The sequence below is a fragment of the Euphorbia lathyris genome, chromosome 1 (genome assembly GCF_963576675.1).
Source record: "Euphorbia lathyris chromosome 1, ddEupLath1.1, whole genome shotgun sequence".
In the NCBI taxonomy this organism is placed as follows: domain Eukaryota; kingdom Viridiplantae; phylum Streptophyta; class Magnoliopsida; order Malpighiales; family Euphorbiaceae; genus Euphorbia; species Euphorbia lathyris.
In genome coordinates this window covers 99,175,907-99,200,583 of record NC_088910.1, presented here as the reverse complement: position 1 = coordinate 99,200,583, position 24,677 = coordinate 99,175,907, and the positions used below count along the sequence as shown (strand labels likewise).

Here is a 24,677-nt window from a genome sequence, read left to right as displayed (position 1 = left end):
TTGTGTTTAGGTATTTGATTAAATCTTTCATAAGCCTGAATATCTTTATCGAGTTCATATTATGAGTCTTAACGGTATTTTATATTGGAAATTGTAGGTATTGACAACACCATAGTAATGGACTCGAGTTTCTCAACCATTAGAGTTAGCAACGGCTCGTTTAAAGAATCACGTTCTATAAACTATCATAGGATAAGTCGATTTATTTCAAAACAAAAAAAGTCAATTTAATCTCATTACGGTTAAATATAATAATATTTTAGTTCATAATCAATTTTTGATTATCGTTTGAATATTCTTATTTTCGTATCATCCCTATTTGCATTCATAGAAATTAAATTTAATCTGGATCACGCTTAGAATTAGGAATTAGAATTAGTAATTAGTTTAGAAAAACAACCAAATCCACTTTGTACCGCTTAAAGATAAATTAGGAATTAAGTAGTTTGGTACTTGCAGTATAAATCTTGAGGATTCATTACCTGGACTTTCCAGATTTATTACTTGATAACAACATGGTACACGTATCTGTGAGCATGGACTTTTTTCGATCCTAATGATGAAATTCAGGTTACCTGTGATTGGTATGTTGTAGGTGGGCCCTACGTAGCACTGAACAGGATCAAAGACCAAAATCCAAAATTATTTCTCTCAATTTTAGAGCTTAAAGAAATATATATCCCATTTCAAGTCTAATGCACTTTTCCGGGCTCAATTCGAAGGTCAAACGAAGAAGTTATGACCATTCAAAGTTTTCCGAACGGAAGCTCCGGACGGTTGCGAAGCCATATCTTTTGATAGAGTCATTTTTAGCCTTCGACTATAAAATATGAAATCTCTGTATCATCGAGACAAATCCAACGATATATGAATCATATAAATAAGAGGTCGGGAAGGTTGTTTTCGAAAACCAAAATTATCTGAGGCTCGTTTAGGGGCAAATCTGCCCCTAATTGACTCGTACCCAATCAGGGACTCCCGTAACCGATCGGGGACCACCCGTACCTAATCGGGACCATTGGGAAACAGCAATAGTTTTTCAATAAAAAATGCTGTAAACTGCCTGAAAACCATCCAAAACTGCTCAGATTTAGGTTTAAATGGCTGAAAAGTGTCATTTGGAAGGAGGGAGATCATTTTTTATAGAAAGTTACAGGAAAATGTTAGAAAGATTGAGAGATAAAGTAGAGTGAGAAAGTTACAGAAACTTCATCTCCTTCATCTTTTTCAATCCTAAAGCACCCAAAACTTATCCAAATCAATCCAAAATCATACCAAATTGTGAGGAATCATCCCAAATCATCATTTAAGATCAGAATTAAGAGTTTAGAGAGAGGTTTCTAGAGAGAGAAACACTTGAGAGTGAGTGAAAGTCGGTGAAAATGAGTGAAAACCACCATCTCTTTCACTGATTCTTCGGGTAATCACCCAATTTCACATCTTAATCCTTCCAATAGGCAAGGAAAGGGATTAATTCAATCAATTAATATCAATTTAGTTTTGTTTGGGTCCAATTCCACCACTTTGGGAATTTGTTCTCGGGGTTCGGTTGCTGTTCCGTTTGTCTATGTTCGTGAGTCTACCTCTACACCAAATCGGATTATAGCGCCAAAGGTAACACTCTCGGGTTTAAAAGCCTTCCTTTTACTGTGCTAATTGTTTTCATTTGATTTCTATTTAGTTCAGGGACTAATTTATATTTTTTTAGTAAGTTTAGGGACAAAACTGTAATCTTCAGTAAATTTATACTTATTTAGGCGTATAAACGCTCAAACACGTAAAATGTGATTAATTATGGGTTTTGGGATATTTATGGAATAAATATTAAATATGTTAGAATAGATAGATCCAGTTCACGGGTTTAAATGCATGCTGGTGTGATTAGACAATAGGATCTGAATGAGTCTTAATTGATCAAGTTCGGCATCATAGTTAAATCTGAAAAATGGGTCCCAATGTCCTGCAGCTAATGTTTATCTGTTTTGCATGTTTTTTAGATTTATTTTATAGGGCTAAGTCGATTGTATAGGGTTATTTGTGCCATTTTTGTGATGAATGATTATAAACTGAAAATGGATTAGATTATAAATGATATTCTAACAGAAGTCAAGTCTACGTATTTATTAATCACACCCTTTAACCGTTTATTTCACGAACCTAACTCTGAAGAGGTCGCATGTTGTGAGCCCCTGTGCCATTTAAACTTTTGATATGTTCCCGAACATTAAAACTCAGGTGGCGACTTCGAAAAAATTAATCTAACCCTAAAACATGATAAAAAAAAAAGGTTAGAGAAATAGTCAAAAGAATGCATACATCAGAAAGGACACGCCAAGCGCCGTCCTTAAAAACGATAAGTGACGGTGATATGTAAAAACAGAATCCTATTTGCCGAAATCCTCCAAGAGTAGGGTAAGCAGGTTCCATGATCGCTCACAATATCCCTTAGTTAGTCTTTGAGCGTTAGCTCGAGGCGCAATAAGTTTTTAACGCCATTGCGGAGGATTTATTTTCTAGCAATATCAAACCAAAAATTTCATTTGTTAGTTTAAGCAAATTTTTGTGAATGTGTTTATAGCTGTAATTATTTACTTGTAAATTCTATGTTTTAGAAATTTTATTTAATTTTCCTTAGCATATGCAAACTAGATCAAAAAGTGTATCTTGTATTCCAATTAATCTTGAAATTGAACGTTATGCAATAGGAATGTTCAACCCTAAGACGAGATGGAAAATGCTAACGACCCTAATAATGGCCCTGACAATGGAAACGAAAATGGTGAATAGACAACTACTCCATGAGCAAAATTTTAGCTCCCCACCGACATCACAACTTGGCTGGAATTGTTGCTCCTAATATTCCAACCAGCTCGTATGAATTGAGTTCGACATGATCCAGCTAATCCAACAAACCAATTTGTTTAGAGGTAAGGTTCATAAAAACTCAAATGATCATCTTGATAGATTTATGATGTGTGCAGATATGTCAAAGATGAATGGATTCCCCCAAGGTGTTTGTTTGAAGCTATTCCCATTCTCATTGACTGGGCAAGCATTAGAGTGGGTGAGGTCATTGGAGCCCGGTTCTATCACCATGGGTGGGATTGAAGCAGGAATTTTTGGCCTACTACTTCCCCCCTTCCAAGACGATGATGTTGAGGAACGAGATTACCTTCTTCCATCAACCAAAACACGAAGCTCTCCATGCCTCATAGGCTCGGTTCTGCAAGATGCTCCATATGTGTCTGCATATTGACATTCCCAAACATACCTTGGTAAGTATCTTCTATCACTGTTTAACTCCACCTAATCATGCTATTATGGATTCTGCTACAGGTGGAGATTGGTTTAGGAAGTATGTGAATGTGGCTTATGAAATGATCAATGACCTTGCAAGGAAAAGTGTGTAGTGGCAAGCCGATAAGCTTGTTGGGCCTTCAAGACAGCATGTCTATGCCTTGGAGAATGAGGCTCCCAATTGCTCCATGACTGAGCTAAACAAGAAAATGGACGTCTTGATGGCCTAAATGAGCCTCAATCAAATCGTGCAAGTGCTAGCTTGTACCTATTATGGCGGTGATCATCACGGTAAGGATTGTCAATATGAAAATCCTTTCACTAGAGACAATAATGAGAATGTAACTTATGTGGGCAGCCACCAAACGTATAACTCTAACCCCAATTTTTATAATAATAATCGGAGGAGACCTTAATTCCCAAATATGTCCTACAATAATTCCAACAATAATGTGTTGAGGCCTCCAAGTGGGTTTGTTAATAAGCATATGGAACATGAATTAGGAATGTCCATGTACCAACAAGCAAGCCAAGCTCCTCCATAGCCCTCTAATTCACAAGACGAGGTGTTGTCCCTTTTGAAAGAAATGTCAGTCTAACTTGCAGGCGTTCTGCAAGGACTTGAGAAATCAGATAGCTCAAATGAACCGTGAGAGACAAGAAAGACCTCAAGGTTCTCTTCCGAAAAACATGGAGAATAACCCAAAGATTCTACAAAGGGAATCAATGGGGTAAGAAAGTCTAGCTTTTCAACTATAAACAAAACAGTTGTAAGTTGTATTAGTTTGAGATTTGTACATTTTTAGTTTTTGCATTTAATTTTATGCCTTTGAGTCCTTTTTTACCTTTATTTTTCAGGTAAAAGAGGGAAGAAACCTTCCCATTTCCTCAAAATCCCTAATTTTCTTGCAAACCCTTCAAATCCCCAACTTCTAATCTTCCATAAACTCTTCAAATCCTACATCCAAACTATAAATCCTTGATAAACCTAACATCTCTTGCATAAATCTCTACTTTATTTTATAATTTGTTCTTTCAAAAGTGTTCTAGGTCAAAACATATCTTAATTTTTAACCTCAAACTCAAACTCAATTGTTGAAGCTTCAAATGTGTACGAAAGCAAGCTCTTCAAAAGGTAAAGGTAAGAATGTTGATGTGGACGAAAGTGATTCCGAATCTATGGTAACATGTATCTGTTGGGGTTTAGTGTCCTATAGACAATTGTTCTAGGATACAAACTTAATGTCAATGAAGTGTTCTTTATATCATTTGTTTTAATGAGATATATGTTTTATAACTATATAAAGGCAATCCCTTTTAAGAACTAAATAAAGTCTAATAAAAGGAAATCTGTAAGTTTGTTTAAAGTGATTATAAAGTGTTCATACAAGCATGAAGTGAGACGAAACTTTGTAATAAACTAATAAACTTAAAACCACCCCAAGTCAAGTAATATGTTTAGGATTGACATATCACTATTGAGACTTGCATGTAACAATGTCTTCTGTCCGACAGAAAGCTGATCTCACAAGCTTCATATATATAGATATCTGGAAAGTTACATGGATCCGATGAAAAGTAGTTCATTAGGATTGGGGACCCGACTTGAGATAACAGGATGGGTAGATTCATCCTTGTCACTTTTTCATCTCATTGGTATTAATAGGTATAAATAACCCTCAGACTCAAAGGAATGTTAATTGGTCATTCTGGATTACTGAATGTGACGCTTTGATCCTGTTGTACCACGATCCTTAACAGAGATGACTCTGGGGTGTGAACAGTAGAGGTTGGGTATCACAGGAAGTGATTGCGGGATCGTTATACATTGGATTGAGCATTTATCACTCCCGATAAATGGGAGATATGTCCATGGATCGCTTGTGGAAGTCTTGACTCTAAATCCTTGCAAGGTGATAGCTTAAGATTGAAATGAGATTTCTCTTAACCTATCTAATTGGAGTTGACTCGGCCAGAACAAGTAAAACGAACGTCTCGCTATATGTGACTTGACATTACCCATAGTCATAAGATTCAGTTCAAGGACGTAGTTGATAAAGGATAGAATTATACCGTAACTAATACGGAAAGGTCAACGACAGAATCAACATGTCTTCTTATAGCTCTAGGGGAATGATTACGGACTTGCTAATCACATACTTTGTACATCATTCTGTTATGCAAAGATTAAATATAATTCTTTGAAAATTAATTTAATAAGTTGCATACGGCTAGTAGCAATAAGAACCTAATGGGTCACACATAAGACTTGGAACCCAAAAGAGAGACAGATGCTAATTAATTGATGGAAGCCCAACTGAGCCCAATAAGGCCCATTGCTAAAGGGGGGGGGGGGGCGATTTTATGTATGTTAAATACATAAATAATTAATTTGATTTTATCAAATCATAATTAGATTAGGATTATGAATTAAATTAATTAAAGGATAAATAAGTTAGGAGATTTAATTAGATTATATTACTCCTATTATTATTCAATAAGGTTATTGATATTATCCTTTTATTAATGGATAATAATCAAAGAATTTTATTCCGAATTAAATTCTTATTTAATAACCTAATTCTATCTAACTAAGGATTAGATACAAGAGAGTTTATAAATACCCCCCTATGTGAATTTCGAATTCAACCCTAGGCAATTAAGCTGGAGAATTTCGAATTCTACCCTAGCATTAAGAGAGAGAATTTCGACCCCTAGCTCGAGGACGAGATTTTCCACCGCTTCCTTCCGTTCAATTGATTTTCATCTCTTTCTCTTTATCCTTGATCTTGTGTTGATTAATTAGAGACAATCTACTTTGGTTGTTAATAAACGATTGATTCTAACTTGATCTTCTGTTGTTTTGTTTTGTGCTCGGGAACTCGAAGTAAGAGTTGTGGGCACTTCATTTGCAACGGTAGATAGAACATCTAAAAGGTATTTCTTCTTATCCCTCTTTGTATGAAATAACGGTTAACGGATCTTGGGATTAATGAAAATAGGTTAAAATTTTTATATTTCCGCTGCTATACGTTAGCCTATTTTCCTTCAGTGGTATCAGAGCCTGCGTTAAATCCGTTATTTCATATATGAAAATTTAGAAGTTTTTCAATCAGGTTGAATAAATATTTATAGTTAGGTTAATTAACAAAACTGTTTTGATTATTTTTTTTTTTTGGTAGAAACTGTTTTGATTAATTAGTTCTAAAAGATAAATAAGTTTTAATTAATTGTTAATTAAAATAATTTATGCACATTAACTAATAATTTTGGTTGATAACCATTATAACAAAAATCTATTATTTTTATGGTTAGATTGGTAAATCAGTTTTATTTATTCTAAAAGATAAAACGGAAAATCTATAACAGTTTTTCCTATTTTCTGAAAATCGTTTTAAAACCGTTTTAAAACTGATATATATATATATATATATATATATATATATATATATATATATATATATATATATATTATAAAAAATATATATATTACAGCAGCTCGGGTCGCGCCGTACGGCGCGACCCGACTGCTGTCGCGCGGTTACTGCCGCGCGCGGTGCCTGGCCGCCACTGCCGCAAGGCAGCGGCGGATCAGACACCTAGGGCTGCTTCCAAACGGCAGCAGCCCGACCTCGGGCCCGGCCCGAGACCCACTTGATTTTAAATCGTTTAAAATTAGTTATATATATATGTTTCAGAAATTAATAGTTTTATGTGTTGATTATCAAATGAAAATTTATTTAAAAGTTTGTTTTACCTATTTGTAAATCAAAAAGTTTTAAATGAATTAAAATCAAAATAATTGGGACGTGCATAATTAAAGTTTTGTATAGTTATATTAATCTAAAAGTTTAATATAAAAGGATACGAAACTGTTAGAAGTAAAATTGGATGAAAGTTAATTTGATGAGTTAATGTGATTAACCTAAATATTACATAAAATACTTATGTAATCAACCAATTAAATTTATTTAATTGAGTCTATGCATGTTTGGAGTTATGGACATATTTGGACCCTCTTTTAGTCTTTTGGTATTTTTGAAATAGGGCTTGCGAGTCCTGCCTTTCTACTATCTATTGTAATTTCTCCTCTCATCTAATTTCCTTCAATTTAATTGAAGTTTTCTTTAGTAGTATAGAAATTAATATGTAATTTCAAGGCGCCATGGAGAAGACGGAGGACCTAAAGAGAAATATGTAATAGTTAGTATTTCCCTAGGTTTGGCCTTTTATTCCGTCTCTGGCTCGACGGAATAATTTAGATAATATGTCCATAACGCCAATGTATGTGTCTGATGTATGCTAAAGCAAATCAAGACTAAGTTAGATTATGAGACCTAAAATAAAATCCCTCATTAAAAGTTAAGTAAATAAGCAAGTTATTAAAATCGGTTGCCCCTCCCTAATATTATAATTCAGCCGACAGTACTGGGGGCCTTTGGGTTGTTGAGCAAACTCAAGCTCGGGGTCTTACGGTAACACCTGAATTATCGAAAATCACTTTTCATGAATATGAGGTACTACTTAAATTAGGTTATGATAATTGGATGAGCAAACTCATGTTGTCATAAACTAATGGGCAATATGGTTGAGATTAATGTGAATAGCATATTAGTTACTAATGTGGTTAGTAACCCAATAACCTAGGAATCACATTAAAGATGTGATTGATTACATGAATCTACCTAACGAATGAGACTAGCTTGTTGAGCAAACTCAAGGCGAAATCTCAGGAGTTAGGATCCTAGCTCACTAAAGAATTTGTGAAATTCTTCGAATTAATATAGAGGGCTATTAATTTGGCAAAATAGTGGGAGCAATCTAAAATAAACTAAAAGGCCTATAATTTTAGATTGATATACTTTAAAGCAAATGAATAACATACGTTTACTCTTTCTCACTCTCAGGTTTAATTAAACACTCTTAAAATCATGACTAAAACCAATCTGCAAAACATTCTTACCGATAACAAGTTGAATGGTTCAAACTTCACCGACTGGTTTCGTAACCTCAAAATTGTTTCGAAGTTCGATAAGATGGGGTATGTACTTGATACATCGATACCCCCTATCCCTGCTGATGATGCTCCAATCGAAGAAATTGATGCTTACCAGAAGCACAAAGCTGATGATGGTCATGCGGGATGCATCATACTTGCATCGATTACACCGGAATTACAAAGGCAACATGAGGAAATGGATGCCTATTCCATCATCATGCACCTTAAGGAACTGTTTGGGAAACAGACTAGGTGCGAACGCTATGAGATATCCAAATTACTATATCGTAGCAGGATGCAAGAGGGCACATCCGTCATGACACATTGTGTCAAGATGATTGGCTATATTACGAAAGTTTCTAGTATTGGATTCGCGATGGATAACGAATTAAGCATAGACTTAATTCTTCAATCCCTCCCGGAGAGTTATTCATAGTTCATTATGAACTATCAGATGAATGACTTGCAAACCTCTCTTGAAGAGCTTGCAAATATGCTTAAGTCAGTTGAGCCCAATATGAAAAAGGACAAGGCAATATCAGCTCTTGTCATAGAGGGATCAAAGAAAAGGAAGGGGAATTTTCCCAATCCTAAATATCCTAAGAAAGGCAAGGGAGCCATGCCCACCAAAGCTAAGGGAAAGGAAGTGAAGAAGCCCAAATGAGAGTGCCACTTCTGTGGTAAAGATGGGCATTGGAAAAGGAATTGCAAGGAGTACCTAGCCTCCCTCAAGAAGGGAAAAGGCAGTGCTTCAACATCTGGTATGTTTTATATTGAAATAAATACAGTTTCACAGTCTGAATCTTGGGTACTTGATACCGGATGCGGATCTCATATTTGTACAAATATGCAGGAACTAAATCGGACTAAGGAATTAAAGAAAGGAAGCATAAACTTGCGAGTAGGAAATGGAGCAAGAGTTACCGCCCTCGCAATTGGAGATTATGTTTTAAATTTGCCCTCTGGGCTTGTAATAGAATTAATGAACTGTTTATACGTTCCTCAAATGTCTCGCAACATTATTTCTATTAGCCGTCTTGTTGACGATGGTTTTCATATTTCAATAAAAGACAAACATTGCGATTTTTATAGAGATTCGATTTTCTATTTTTCAGGAATATCACAAAATGGGATTTATGTGTTAGATGACAAAATTTCTGTTTTCGCAATTGATACCAAAAGACATAAGCTAGATAATTCAACTTACTTGTGGCGTTGTCGTTTAGGCCATATAAACAAAAGACGCATGCTTAAGCTACATCAAGATGGGCTTATAAATTCAATTGATCCTGAATCATTGGAAACATGCGAAGCATGTTTAAAAGGTAAAATGACAAAGACACCCTTTAGCAATAAAGGTGAACGTGTATCAGACACTCTAGGACTCATTCATTCGGATGTATGCGGTCCTATGTCAGTCCAAGCAAGAGGAGGATTCAGATACTTCATAAGCTTCATAGACGACCATACCCGATATGGTTATATCTACTTGATGAAGCACAAATCTGAAGCTTTTGAGAAATTCAAATGCTTCAAGAATGAAGTAGAAAATCAATTAGGAAAGAAAATAAAGACACTTCGATCCGATCGAGGTGGCGAATATCTTTCAGATGATTTTCTGAATTATCTAACTGAATGTGGGATATGCTCACAATGGACACCTCCTTATACACCACAACACAATGGTGTGTCCGAGAGGAGAAACCGTACCTTACTAGATATGGTATGATCCATGATGAGCATAGCATTACTTCCAAAGACATTCTGGGGCTACGCCTTAGAAACCACCCTCTTCACCCTAAATCGAGTACCAACTAAATCCGCTAGTTCCACACCATATGAATTGTTCGTTGGTAGGAAACCCATGTTCTCATTCATGAGAGTATGGGGTTGTTCAGCATATGTCAAAAGCATTGCGTCCGACAAACTAGATTCTAAATCTGATAAATGTTTCTTCATTGGATACCCTAAGGAAACTGTGGGATATTACTTCTATCATCCAGATGATCAGAAAGTAATAGTATCCAAGCACGCACCCTTCTTAGAGAAAGAGTTTCTCGAAGACACAGAAAAGGGAAGCATGATTGAACTTGATGAAGTTCATGAACGAGAAACACCAACTGAAACAACAGAAGCGGTCGAGGAACCCGATGCAGTCCCATTAGATGAGACTCAAGTGCCACCCCTTCGTAGATCACAAAGAGTTTGTGAAATCCCTATTAGATATGGTTTTCTAGTGGGAGATAATGATGAGGTTCCCGTATTAGACGACGAACCCGAAAACTACGAAGAGGCTCTTAACAGTCCAGATTCTAAAGCATGGCTTGAAGCCATGGATTCTGAGATGGATTCCATGTACACCAACCAAGTGTGGACTTTGGTTGATCCACCCGAAGGGATAAAACCCATTGGGTGCAGGTGGATCTTTAAAAAGAAGACTGACATGGATGGAAAGGTTAGCACCTACAAAGCTAGGTTAGTAGCGAAAGGATATCGTCAGAAGCAATGAATTGATTATGACGAAACTTTCTCTCCTGTGGCTATGTCCAAATCAATCAGAATAATGCTTGCTATTGCCGCTCACTACGATTACGAGATTTGGCAAATGGATGTGAAAACAGCTTTCCTAAACGGAAACCTGCTTGAGGATGTATATATGATGCAACCTGAAGGTTTCATATCAAAGGATGCAAACAAAGTTTGCAAACTTCAGAGATCCATTTATGGACTCAAGCAAGCATCTAGAAGCTGGAACAAGCGTTTTGACGAAACCATAAAACAATTTGGTTTCGAACAAAATTGCGAAGAAGCTTGCATTTACAAGAAAGCAAGTGGGAGCTCTGTAGCATTTCTGATATTATATGTGGACGATATATTATTAATGGGAAATGACGTAGCTCTACTACAGTCGGTAAAAGTTTGGTTATCTAGTAACTTCTCAATGAAAGACCTCGATGAAGCAGCTTATATACTTGGTATAAAGATCTACAGAGATAGATCACGAAGACTGCTTGGTCTTTCACAGGCTACATACATCGAAAAGGTGCTAAAGCGGTTTAGCATGCTTGAATTGAAACGAGGTAACTTACCCATGCTACATGGAGTAAAGTTAAACAATCATCAATGTCCTAAAACCGATGATGATAAGAAGCGCATGGCTGTAGTCCCGTACGCCAGCGCAATCGGTTCGATTATGTATGCTATGCTATGCACTAGACCTGATGTAGCGTTCGCGTTAAGTATAACGAGTCGTTACCAAGGAAATCCGGGAGACGAGCACTGGATTGCCGTCAAAAACATTCTTAAGTACTTGAGAAGAACTAAAGATATGTTTCTAGTGTACGGAGAAGGGGATCTGAAAATAGAAGGATTTTCAGATGCAAGTCATCTCACAGATGAGAACGATTTTAAATCCCAATCAGGATACCTGTTTATCTTGAATGGGGGCGCGGTCAGCTGGAAGAGTTCCAAGCAAGGAAGCGTAGCTTTCTCTACGACCGAGTCAGAGTATATCGCTGCTGCGGAAGCAGCAAAGGAAGCGGTTTGGATTAGGAAGTTCATTACTGAACTTGGTGTGGTGCCTGACATTGTAAATCCCATTACACTGTACTGTGATAACAATGGAGCCATTGCGCAAGCAAAGGAACCACGGTCTCATAATGCATCCAAGTATTACCTAAAGCGATACCATATTATAAGAGAAATTGTGGCAAGAGGAGATGTGAGAATAGAAAGAGTACCTACAGAGGACAACGTTGTAGATCCGTTGACAAAGCCCTTAACCCAGAAAGTACATGATCGTTATCTAACTTCTACTGGGATAAGTTATAGAAACAATTGGCTTTAGTCCAAGTGGGAGTATGTTGGGGTTTAGTGTCCTATAGACAATTGTTCTAGGATACAAACTTAATGTAAATGAAGTGTTCTTTATATCATTTGTTTTAATGAGATATATGTTTTATAACTATACAAAGGCAATCTCTTTTAAGAACTAAATAAAGTCTAATAAAAGGAAATTCGTAAGTTTGTTTAAAGTGATTATAAAGTGTTCATACAAGCATGAAGTGAGACGAAACTTTGTAATAGACTAATAAACTTAAAACCACCCCAAGTCAAGTAATATGTTTAGGATTGACATATCACTATTGAGTCTTGCATGTAACAATGCCTTCTGTCCGACAGAAAGCTGATCTCACAAGCTTCATATATATAAATATCTGGACAGTTACATGGATCCGATGAAAAGTAGTTCATTAGGATTGGGGACCCGACTTGAGATAACAGGATGGGTAGATTCATCCTTGTCATCTGTTCATCTCATTGGTATTAATAGGTATAAATAATCCTCAGACTCAAAGGAATGTTAATTGGTCATTCTGGATTACTGAATGTGACGCTTTGATCCTGTTATAACACGATCCTTAATAGAGATGACTCTGGGGTGTGAACAGCAGAGGTTGGGTATCACAGGAAGTGATTGCGGGATCGTTATACATTGGATTGAGCATTTATCACTCCCGATAAATGGGAGATATGTCCATGGATCGCTTGTGGAAGTCTTGACTCTAAATCCTTGTAAGGTGATAGCTTAAGATTGAAATGAGATTTCTTTTCCTATCTAATTGGAGTTGACTCGACCAAAATAAGTAAAACGAACGTCTCGCTATATGTGACTTGACATTACCCATAGTCATAAGATTCAGTTCAAGGACGTAGTTGATAAAGGATCGAATTATACCGTAACTAATACGGAAAGGTCAACGACAGAATCAACCTGTCTTCTTATAGCTCTAGGGGAATGATTACGGACTTGCTAATCACATACTTTGTACATCATTCCATTATGCAAAGATTAAATATAATTCTTTGAAAATTAATTTAATAAGTTGCATACGGCTAGTAGCAATAAGAACCTAATGGGTCACACATAAGACTTGGAACCCAAAAGAGAGACATATGCTAATTAATTGACGGAAGCCCAACTGAGCCTAATAAGGCCCATTGCTAAAGGGGGGGGGACGATTTTATGTATGTTAAATACATAAATAATTAATTTGATTTTATCAAATCATAATTAGATTAGGATTATGAATTAAATTAATTAAAGGATAAATAAGTTAGGAGTTTTAATTAGATTATATTACTCCTATTATTATCCAATAAGGTTATTGATATTATCCTTTTATTAATGGATAATAATCAAAGAATTCTATTCCGAATTAAATTCTTATTCAATAACCTAATTCTATCTAACTAAGGATTAGATACAAAAGAGTTTATAAATACCCCCCTATGTGAATTTCGAATTCAACCCTAGGCAATTAAGCTGGAGAATTTCGAATTCTACCCTAGCATTAAGAGAGAGAATTTCGACCCCTAGCTCGAGGACGAGATTTTCCACCGCTTCCTTCCGTTTAATTGATTTTCATCTCTTTCTCTTTATCCTTGATCTTGTGTTGATTAATTAGAGACAATCTACTTTGGTTGTTAATAAACGGTTGATTCTAACTTGATCTTCTGTTGTTTTGTTTTGTGCTCGGGAACTCGAAGTAAGAGTTGTGGGCACTTCGTTTGCAACGGTAGATAGAACATCTAAAAGGTATTTCTTCTTATCCCTCTTTGTATGAAATAACGGTTAACGGATCTTGGGGTTAATGGAAATAGGTTAAATTTTTTATATTTCCGCTGCTATACGTTAGCCTATTTTCCTTCAGTATCCCAACCTTGAAAACAAGATTTGATACACATTTTGAGTTGGTTGAACAAAAGGAAGGACTTTTGGTTGATTTTGCCTACTTATGAGCTCTAAAGTTGAATAAGGCAGTTCGAGACATCTTGAAATTTTAGGGATGGTTTGAGCTGGCCATGAAAAAGGTTGATGCCTATGATAGGCTTGCCCTAGAATTTCTAAGTACCCTGAAAAAGAAGAAAATCAAAACTGCTAAAACTTACTCCTTCCATATGAAGGGGCGATTTTTCAACAAAATGAAGGCTAGTTGGATAGCCAATATAACAGGGTAGAAATTGATGATGATGCTAGGAAAATTTGCCCATAATGTATGAGCTGTAAAAAATCATTGCTTGAGGTCACAAATCGTCGTGACGACGCTAACAATTCAAGTTCCGAGACTTTGATTTACCCGGTTCTTAATTTAATCCATAAATTTATTGCATTCAATCTACAAGGCAAAAAGGAAAGTAATAAAGTTAATAAACTAATTTTTTTTTTTGTTATGGTGTCTAAAAACCTTAGAAATGATACAGAAGGTGCCATTTTCAAAAGCTTTAATGAGATGATTGCTAGGAAGCATAAACACATTGGTTTAGGCTATCCAGTAACCAATTTTCTTAAAAACTATTTTACAAGGGTCTATTTAATGAAAAAACCCTCAGTCACCTAGTGTTATGACAAAAGCCTTTCTTTAAAAGTCCACGTTTAAAATTGTTTTGCAGGTAGCAAGGGGAATTTTAGCACGACCCATGGAAGTAGGCGAAGGTAGCCAACCCTAAAAAAGAGCACGGGCACAACAACCACAACAAGTGGTAGAGGAAACAGAGGAAGACAAGGAAGAATAGGAAGAGGAAGAAAAGGACGTAGCGTGTGAGCTCACAATATGGGAAAGAATCAATATGTTGGAGGAGATGATGCTCGAGATGCAAAATATCAACTTTAACACATATGAGTTGGTCTGAACCGTGAATCGACGGATTTCCGGTCTCGAGTACGTGGCTGAGGACTAGTGTCATTGCCATAACCTCATGTGGCCCAAGGGTGAGCGTGGTCCGATTTGGTTAAAAAATCGAACCAAACTGAACCAAATTACTAGACTTTTTTAGGACCGAACCAAAATATTTCAGTTTGGTCTGATTTGGTTCATGTTAGGACCGGTTAGTATGAAATTTTTTCATACACTTACAAATATTTAAAAAAATACCTATATACAATAACAAGTGTAATATTATATCATTTTATCTGAAGTGTAATATTATATTATATTATGTAAAAGCTATATTTTGAATTGCTTTTTTCTAATAAACCTTTAAGTATTTCAATTGGTTCTTTAATTGATTTTTGGTATTTAAGCATTGATTAAATTGTACCTTACTTTTCATTTCCTAGACTAACACCATAAGGATTTAAAATATATATTGTTCTAGAGAAATTATACTATGTGTCACACATACCACATCAAAATCTGACTTGGTATGTCTGGCCAACGATAAAATGACACCTGTTAGTTTTTTTAGATTTGGAAAACTTATAAAAAAAACATCAAATTTACGCACATGTTGCTTCCGAAAGAGTGTGGATAACACTTATCTCCTTTCAAAAATCTACCACCAATTCTCCTTCGCCGGTCACCACGACCGCTCTGTTTGTACACTTCCACTGGCCATTAGGAACAATCTTTTTCTTCTTGATTTCTCCGATATGAAGGACTTGATTTTCCAGTGCCAATCGACAAAATTACAAAAGAATCCCTTTTATTATCCACTTTACCACCATTATCATCCTTTCTTCAATTATGTGTCCTTACTTTTCGATTTGCAGTTCCTTTTCCGATTTTGTCTCCCTTAACTCAATCCTAATTCCAATTTTTTTAGCACTTGATTTTCGACCATTCTTTCAAGATCTCAGCCTCCTCCAAATCTAAATTTCACAGACGACAATGAGAAGAAGAAGATAGTAACGTGGAAGTCGAAGACTCCTAGTCCCTGACCATCTGTAAGGTTTCCGATTGCTGGTTGTCAGTCGCCGATAATAGTCTTTTAGGGAGAGACTGAGTTTTTAGCTAATTTTTCTCATAAACTGGAAAGTTAGGGTGTGTAAAATTTATTTACAGGTGTCATTTTATCATTAGCCATGGCATACCACATCAGATTTTGATGTGGTATGTCTGACACATAGTATAATTTCTCATTCTTCTATGTATTTCTATTTTTTCTCTTTCTTTTTTATATTTTAAAAATATATTTCATCATCACTTTTTTCGCATTATGGAGGTTAGTTGATTTCGAACTCCTTTTTGTTTCTGGCAGTCAATGTCAAAAGAAGGTAGGTTTTCGTAATTTTCTATAAATTTAATTTGTGTTCAAATCAGTGGAAGGTTGTGTTGTGTGCAGGAAATTAAACTAACACAAATTTAAATCTTTTAGTTTAAAGAGAGGGTGAGAGACAGATAGCGTGTCTGATCTGGTCCGTTATATTTTTTAGTTTAATTAAGTTTAAAAGTAAAAATCTTAAAAAAATAAAGGGTAATTCAGTTTGTTTTATTTCGGTTTTGAACCAAACCGAATCGAATCAAAAAACCAAACTCCTGAAAAAATAAGAATCGACCCAAACCAAAGTACAATTTGATTTGGTTTGGTTTTTTCAGTTTTTGGGTTTTCGGTTCGGTTTTGCTCACTCCTACTGTGGCTTAGGTCCTCGATGGGCGATCAGTGAGTTTGTCTTCTCCATCCTACTTTTTACATTTTGTGCTTTAAATTTTTAAAATGCAATGTTGAAACTTACTATAAATTTAAATATGAAGAGGGGGTAGACAAACCCAATAAAATTTTATTTTCTCGTGCTTTGTCTTAGTTTTACGTTTTGTGTTAGTTTTAAGTTTTATGTTAATTTTTATTTTACATTTTGACTTTGTTTTTAGTTTTTGTTTTCCTTGTTAGTTTTTTACACTGTTTGGCAAATAGCTGTTAGTTTATTACCTTTTTTGTTAGCCGATTTGACTAACTGATTTGAGTAGCTGATTGGTGTAAACTTGTTTGGTAAAACTTAGCTGATTTATAATAATTATTTGTGTAAAATGACAAATAAGGACATGATAGTGCATTTATTTGGAATTAAATGGTAGTAATTATGGCTAAAAATGTCTTTAAAAAAAGATGAAACAATAAGCTAATTGAAAAGACTCCTAAAACCAGTTTTTTCAAAATTAGGTTTTTGGATCCAATAAACTCTTTCAAACCTATCTTCAGCAAACACCATTATTAAAGGTTGGACTAGTCAAAACTTCTAAAGTGGTTCAAACATCCAATTTTACCCAAAAAAACTTTTTACCAAACAGGGTCCTTGTGTTTATTTATTTCTATTTTCAGTTTCTGTTTTCAGATCTTGAGTCAGTTTTATTTTTAGTATGAGATAATCCCAAAAATAGTATATCTCTTCTGAAGTTAAGCTTCGTTATCTATTTTCGAGAAATAAGAATTGGACCTGAATTTACACGCTAACTAGTTTATGTGAAAGACACAGATCATTTATCCGTAAAACCATGAGCTAAGGTTGCATCTAGACTCTACTTTGTTTAAAGTGCTTATTTTCATTCCACTGGTAACATAAATTAAGGATTGAAGACATGTGCAGTTGAACTCAAGTTTAGGAAAACCATTTAGCCCAACCCAGTCACACAAATTACTACTCGTGCTAAGTTAAAATTTGTTTTATTTTAAATGAATTCTATAGACTATTAAGGGGGTGTTTGGTTTGCGTAGGGGTAATGGAATGGAATCAAGAAATGGAAACAAGAAGAAATGAATAGAATGATACGAATTTCCTTATTTGTTTGTTTTAGTTCCAGAAAGTATAATATACATATGATTCTCTTTATGGTTGTCTGATTCAAATGAGGTAGCAAACCAGAGTTGTATTTTTAACAACAATTTCTATACATACATGTGTTTCTATTAACAAAATATCAAAATTAAAATCAATTAATTTAATCACTAAAATCAAAAGATGATGAAACAGACAAAATTGAAATAAAATTAATCAAAGAAAATTCATAAACATTCTATTTTAAAAAGAAATAATTATTTTAAAATAATTAAAAATAAATATTAAAACTTAATACTATGATAAAAGAAAAAAAATTGGTCAAAATTATTTTTTAGGGTAAAAAAATAAAAATAATAAGTATAGGGATCAAAAGTAAAATTAATCAAGGAATAGAAAAACTATAAATAAATAAGTACAAGGATCGAAACAAAAATAAATAAAAAATAAAATTTAAACAAAAATATTTATTGAGGAAAAACATTAAAAATATATAAATATAAGTATCAAAAGTGAAATTACTCCAAAGATTAAAAAAAAGTAAAATAGAGAGTAAGGTATAATTTTATAAGACCTTGGAAGTTCAAGTTAGTAAGTGAGAGAAAAGTGAATTACTATACATAGCCACAAATTCCTACCTCTAGTCCCGTGAATAGACGGAAATACCCTTTGGACAAATTTTGAAAAAACTCAAAACCTCTTAAACACCCTAAACGCAATTGGATCAAATCCGGACTAATTTCTCAACCAAACCATGGATCGTGGCAGGGGCGATAAAGGAAAAGCAAAAATGGTACGATTTACGGTTTTCGGTTGATGATTTTAGCGATTATTTTGAATCTGCGCTGCTTTATTTTGAATCGCCGGAATTGCAGTCGGGCGTATGAACATCACGCCCGACCTGTGGTTCCGGCGTATGAACATCACGTCCGACCTGTGGTGCGGGCGTGATAGCCTCATGCCCGCACCGTAGGTCGAGCGTGATGTTCATACGCACGAACCACAGGTCGGGCGTGATGTTCATACGCCCTAGTGGTGTTTGATTTTTTTTTTTTAATTTATAATTACATCTAATTAAATTGTTAAATGTTTGATTATAATTTATATGTTAAATGTTTACATTAATTTGATTATAATTTATATGTTAAATGTTTAGATTAATTTGAATATAATTTATATGTTAAATGTTTAGATTAATTTGATTATAATTTTGTAGACGGAGCGGCATACTATCGCGGGGAAATCTGTCCCTTCATCTGCTCGTCGTCTAGATATGGACGAGGAGGAGGATACACCACGACATACGAGCCAGCGTGGTATTGATATATCGACTCGTAGGTGCGGAGGGGTCCGATTGTGGAGGCGGTATTGGATCAGCCCGAGATTCGGGGAGCGGAGGCGGCGACGGATTATGACGACCGAGATCGTGATGCTGATGTTGTGGATGACTATTTCCAGGTGGTAGCTCAGGTACTACAACAGCCTGTATTTGGTGGTGATGATGAGGGTGAGGATGGCGATGATGTATATTCGCATCCTCATCTCCTTCATGCCCCACAGGATGGACCGGTTCAGCATGCTCGCTCCAACAGCGAATTTGTAAGTTTATTATTATTTAATATTAGTTTACATGTGTTTGTTTTTTAATATTTATTTATTTATTTGCAGTGGGTTAGCTGGTTGTGGCGTATCACCCAGCGAGCGGCTACCAACCGATCTGAAGAGGAGGCTTCACTCATTAGGAGGGAGATGGATGAGTTTATGGACGCGTAACGTCGGGCGAACTAAATTATGTTTGCCTGAGTTTATCTATTTGAACTTATTATATTTTAACATTTTTGAGATTATATGTACTTTTTTATGTTTATTAATTTATTTTAATATTTATGTTGTTGGGTAATCTGAGTTAAATTCCGTAATTTTTATTTCTAAAAGGTTAATCCGAGTAAAATTATACATTTTTTTCCAAACCAAACCACGTGGGCATGAGGTAATCACGCCTCACCACATGGTGAGGCGTGAGGCTATCACGCCTCACCATAGGTACGGACATGATAGCCTCACGCCTCACCCTGTGCCGGGAGTGGAAAAAATCATCCATTTCCCGTCTCAAAGGGTATTTTCGTCCTTTCACGAGGCTAGAGGTGGAAAATTGAGGCTATGTTTAACAACACCCGAGAGAAAATGGAATAGAAAAGTTTAAAGGGATTGAAGAATAAGATAATAACTTATAAGAGTTAGATAAACCCAAAACTAAAAAAAAAAATGTAAAAGGAATTATTGAATTGATTAAAAGAATGATACCTCAACTTTCTCTCACCCTTTTATGAACCCCAAAACAAACGTCGCCTGATATTGTACACAAATCAAAAAATTCATTCATGGTTCTTAAATTGAGATTCGACTCATGACTCGAAATCCTCAATTTGAGACTCGTGAATTGAACCGAATTTGGATCAAATTCAAAATATTATAAAAAATAAAATATTAACTATTTTTAACTTTAAATATTAGTCTAAAAATGCAATTTTTATATCTAAATATAAACTATATCAAGTTATCAACTAAACACTTAAGTTAAAACTCAAATCTAATGCAATTCTAATAAAACTAATTGCCAAAGAATTCATCATCATTAAAAGACTCATAATCAGAGATAGAAAGTCGAAGAGAACGAAAAGAATAGAAAACGGTTGAAAAGAACGAAAGAAATAGAAGAGGAAACGAAAAGAAAGAAAACTGAGGTACAGAAGGAAAGAAAGACTCATGGCATCAAAAGAAAGACTCATGGCATCTCCAAGAGATGCTTAGTTTGACACTTAAGTTAAAATTTGAGGAGTAAGAATTAAAAATCAGCTCCAACAGCCTCTTAGTGGCTCCTCAAATCACAGATTTTTTAATGATTTCAAGTCGTACTATATATACGACTCGAAATAAGACAGAATCAGATCGAATCGTATCCACTCGTACAATTCCAACAACCATGTTTCGAAACGAATTCCGGAAAACAAACAGTAAAGTAGACAATTAATGAAGTGATATCAGAATCTGAAGACAAAAAAACAGCATTTGAGGAATTCACCATTCTAATATTATTAGAGTACATAATAAAATGGAATCAAGTATTCTAAAAGCAAATAGCAAAATACAGTAAATGATCAAGGCAAAAGCAAAACATAAAGCCTGAGGCTTTCACCCTGTCCCATGTAGGAAAATGATAAACAATAACAATACTTCCAAAAGATAAGAAAAAATATAGCAAAAGAATGAAATTGCTATTCTCTAATTTTTAATCAGTTGATCCCACCACAAGAGCAAAACCAAACCAATTAGTCTTTTACCTTAAGCTACAGCAGGCATGTCTTTGAGCCATTGATCAAGTGGTTTACCAATTGAGTACACAATGAATCCAATTTCCCTCAATTGATCCGCATTCACAACATTTCTCCCATCAAAAACGAAGGCTGGTTTCTGCATGTTTTCATATATCCTCTTGTAATCAAGTGTCTTGAACTCATCCCACTCCGTCAAAATGCAAAGACCATGAGCATCTTTTATTGCTTCATAGGCATCCCAAACTACACTCACTTGCTTCACTGTTGTAGGGCTCATCGGCTGGAGATGGAGAGGATGGTCCCAATCGAATTTGTTCATTGTAAGATCCCTCTGTATTTGATCTTCTGTCACCTGAGGATCATAGATGCTCAACCGGGCTTTATCCCCCAAAAGCCCCTTGCACACATCAATGGCTGGTGTCTCCCTTGTATCACCAGTATCCTTCTTGAAAGCAAACCCCAAAATGGCGATCTTCTTGTTAGAAACTGTATTGAACATAGAGGCAACAAGTCGGTTTACGAATCGGTTTTTCTGATAATCATTGATCTTAATTACTTGTTTCCAATACTCAGCCACTTCTGGAAGGCCGTTGCATTCACAGATGTAAACCAGATTGAGAATGTCCTTTTGGAAGCAGGATCCTCCAAATCCAACACTAGCATTCAAGAACTTTTGACCAATTCTACTGTCCTTGCCAACAGCAAACGCCACCTGGGTCACATCAGCCCCTGTAGCCTCACAGAGAGCCGACATAGCATTAACAGAGGATATCCTCTGGGCCAAGAAGGCATTGGCAGCAAGCTTTGACAGCTCAGCGGACCAAAGATTAGTGGTCAAAATGCGATCTTCCGGTACCCACTGAGCATAAACATCCTTCAATGCTTTGATGGCAGCCTGACCTTCTGGTGTTTCCCTTCCTCCAATTAAAACCCTGTCTGGCTTAAACAGATCTTCAATTGCAGTCCCCTCTGCAAGGAACTCAGGGTTTGATAGGATCTGGAATTTGATCCCTTTGCTGTTGTGAGTCAAAATTTTCTCGATTGCCTCAGCAGTTTTAACTGGAACAGTTGATTTCTCAACAACGATTTTATCAGATTTCGATACATCAGCAATCATACGAGCCGCACTCTCCCAATACGTCAGATCTGCAGCTTTCCCAGCTCCCAATCCACGAGTCTTGGTAGGAGTATTGACGGAAACAAACACTATATCAGCTTCCGCTACATGCTTCTCCACATCAGTGCTAAAGAACAAATTCCTCCCCCGACACTCCTTCACCACACCATCAAGGCCAGGTTCATAGATTGGAAGCTGATCACTGTTCCAGGCAGTGATCCTAGGGACAGAGATATCAACAACAACCACTTCAATTGACGGGCACTTAAGGGCAATAACAGCCATTGTTGGGCCGCCGACATATCCAGCTCCAATACAGCAAATCTTCACCATTTTCGTTTCTCAGACTCCCTAAACTGAAAGAAATCAAGAAAATTACACATGCATATAAGACGAATACGGATCTAGAATGATGAGAATCAGATCAACGACAATTAGGATCATATAAAAGCAAAATTGAGCTAAAAAGGAAAGAAACTAGAATGCAATTACGGAACTAAATATGATATGAGGAATCGTAAGAAGTTGGGATCAGAAAATGTACCTGGGGGCGATTCTGCAAGAAAGAATTAAGAGAGAGCGAGTAAAAATGAGTTAGTTTGTAAAGAGGTTTGGTACCGACGAAGAGAGAAAGAGGGGATGGGTTTAAATACACGGCGCGAATAGGAGATCTGCCCCTCTGATATTTTAGAATTACGAAAAGGGTAATCGTTGGCGTGGATCTTTCAAGTTGGCTGGTGAATGAATGAAACGTAAATATAGTTTTGGTTATGGAAAGTTACAGGAATGCCCATGAACCGTCATTATTATTATTGTATACGCGTATTTTGAAAATTCCAAAAAAAGAAGATAGAAAGATATTTTCTTTTTTTACAAAAGTGTAACAGTGTCACGTCAGCTATTTATTTATTTATTTATTTTTTAACAAAAATGTAAGAATGTCACATCAGCTATTTAACAGTGTGAAGTGAAGGTAAAATCATCAATTGTGCTAAAGCTCGTGAACACGTTCGATTTGTAAACGAACCGCTCGTGAACACGATTTACTGGCTCGGTTTGTAAACGAGCCGACCTTGAACAGACCAAAGCTCAGCTCGAAAGCTCGTGAGCGGCTCGAGTAGAACATTTATGAACTAATTTTAGTTTTGTAGAAAACTATATAATTTTGTGTTAGTTCGCAAATATCTAAACTTAATATTATTTCATTTGTTATTAGATGAGTTCGTTCACAAACATAATAAATTAGTAATAGACGAACTATTTGTAAGCATTTTGTTTATTTATTCACGAACTTTGCTTGTGAGCTTGTTTATGTACACAATTAAAAATTATTTGCGAGCAAACTTCACAAATATAATTAACGATTTACTCACAAACAATTCATGGTTAAATAATTTTCTTAATGAACCAAGTCAAAGAGGATTTAGGGCTCGAAACAAGCTCGAAGCTCGGTTCCAGCTCCTTGAGCAAGCCAAAGCTCGGCTCGGGCTCAGCTCGTTAATTTTATAGCAAACTCAGCTCGGGCTCGAACTCGTTAATTTTATAGCGAGCCGAGCTTGAACAGGCCAAAGCTCGACTCGATTACAGCCTTAGTGCTAACCACAACAACCACAAATATTGATGTGAATTCCTATTTATCGTTCTCGTTTTACTTGTTACTGCCCCTTTTTCAAATATATTTATCAAAACTTCTCATTATTTCATTCATAATCTCTCAACTCTCTAATCTCTCTCAAAATCACATTTCGGAACGAAAATCATGTAAGGAATAAGACACGGAAAAGGAAAACGATTGATTCATAGTAAGGTACGTTTTTTTCGCAAATTTTAGTTCGAAAACACAAGTTCCGTCTCCCGGAACATGAATTTCGCCTGCCTAGAAGGCAGGCAGTTCGAGATTCCGCCTGCCCAAAGGGCATACGGGTAGGCAGAAATCTGGACCACCTGTCCGGTCGGGATTTCTGCCTGCCCTTTGAGTAGGCGGCTAGAAAAAAAGCATGTTCTTTGGACAGGCTTTTTTCTGGCCGCCCCCATTACGGGGAGGGCCGAAATTTTAAATTGGTTCAATTTCTTCTGTCCGCCTCCCTTTAGGGAACCGAAATTGAAAAAACACCTATACCGAGTTACCGAAGCGTCTGATTATAGTTTTTACATTAAATTTGTATTTATTTTTCATTAATTGATGTAAATTAGTGTCTACAAATAGAATATTAGTGTGAAGTTATTTGACGTAAGTAGTGAAATTGATAGTAAATAAGAATGTAACTCAATTAGACAAAATAATAATCAGATTAGAGTAAATAATAACAAAAATGTTTAGGGTTTAGGAACGGATTTCAATTAGAGTAAAAAACAAGTCGATTGGTTTGTCATTTT

The 24,677-nt window shown here is 35.7% G+C and overlaps 1 protein-coding gene across 1 annotated transcript; it reads right to left on the bottom strand.

The window, feature by feature from the left end:
* Positions 1–20,898: 20,898 nt before the first annotated feature.
* On the bottom strand, positions 20,899–23,004 carry LOC136208586 (UDP-glucose 6-dehydrogenase 3). Its single transcript, XM_065999612.1, has 2 exons — positions 22,846–23,004; positions 20,899–22,657 (listed from the first exon to the last, which is right to left on the bottom strand). The coding sequence occupies exon 2, from the start codon at positions 22,632–22,634 to the stop codon at positions 21,192–21,194; it is 1,443 nt and encodes a 480-aa protein (XP_065855684.1). The 5' UTR covers positions 22,635–22,657; positions 22,846–23,004; the 3' UTR covers positions 20,899–21,191.
* Between the last annotated feature and the right edge of the window lie 1,673 nt (positions 23,005–24,677).

Excerpts from the sequence above, each read along its gene's own strand:
- LOC136208586 (XM_065999612.1), bottom strand. The coding sequence starts at position 22,634 with ATGGTGAAGATTTGCTGTATTGGAGCTGGATATGTCGGCGGCCCAACA.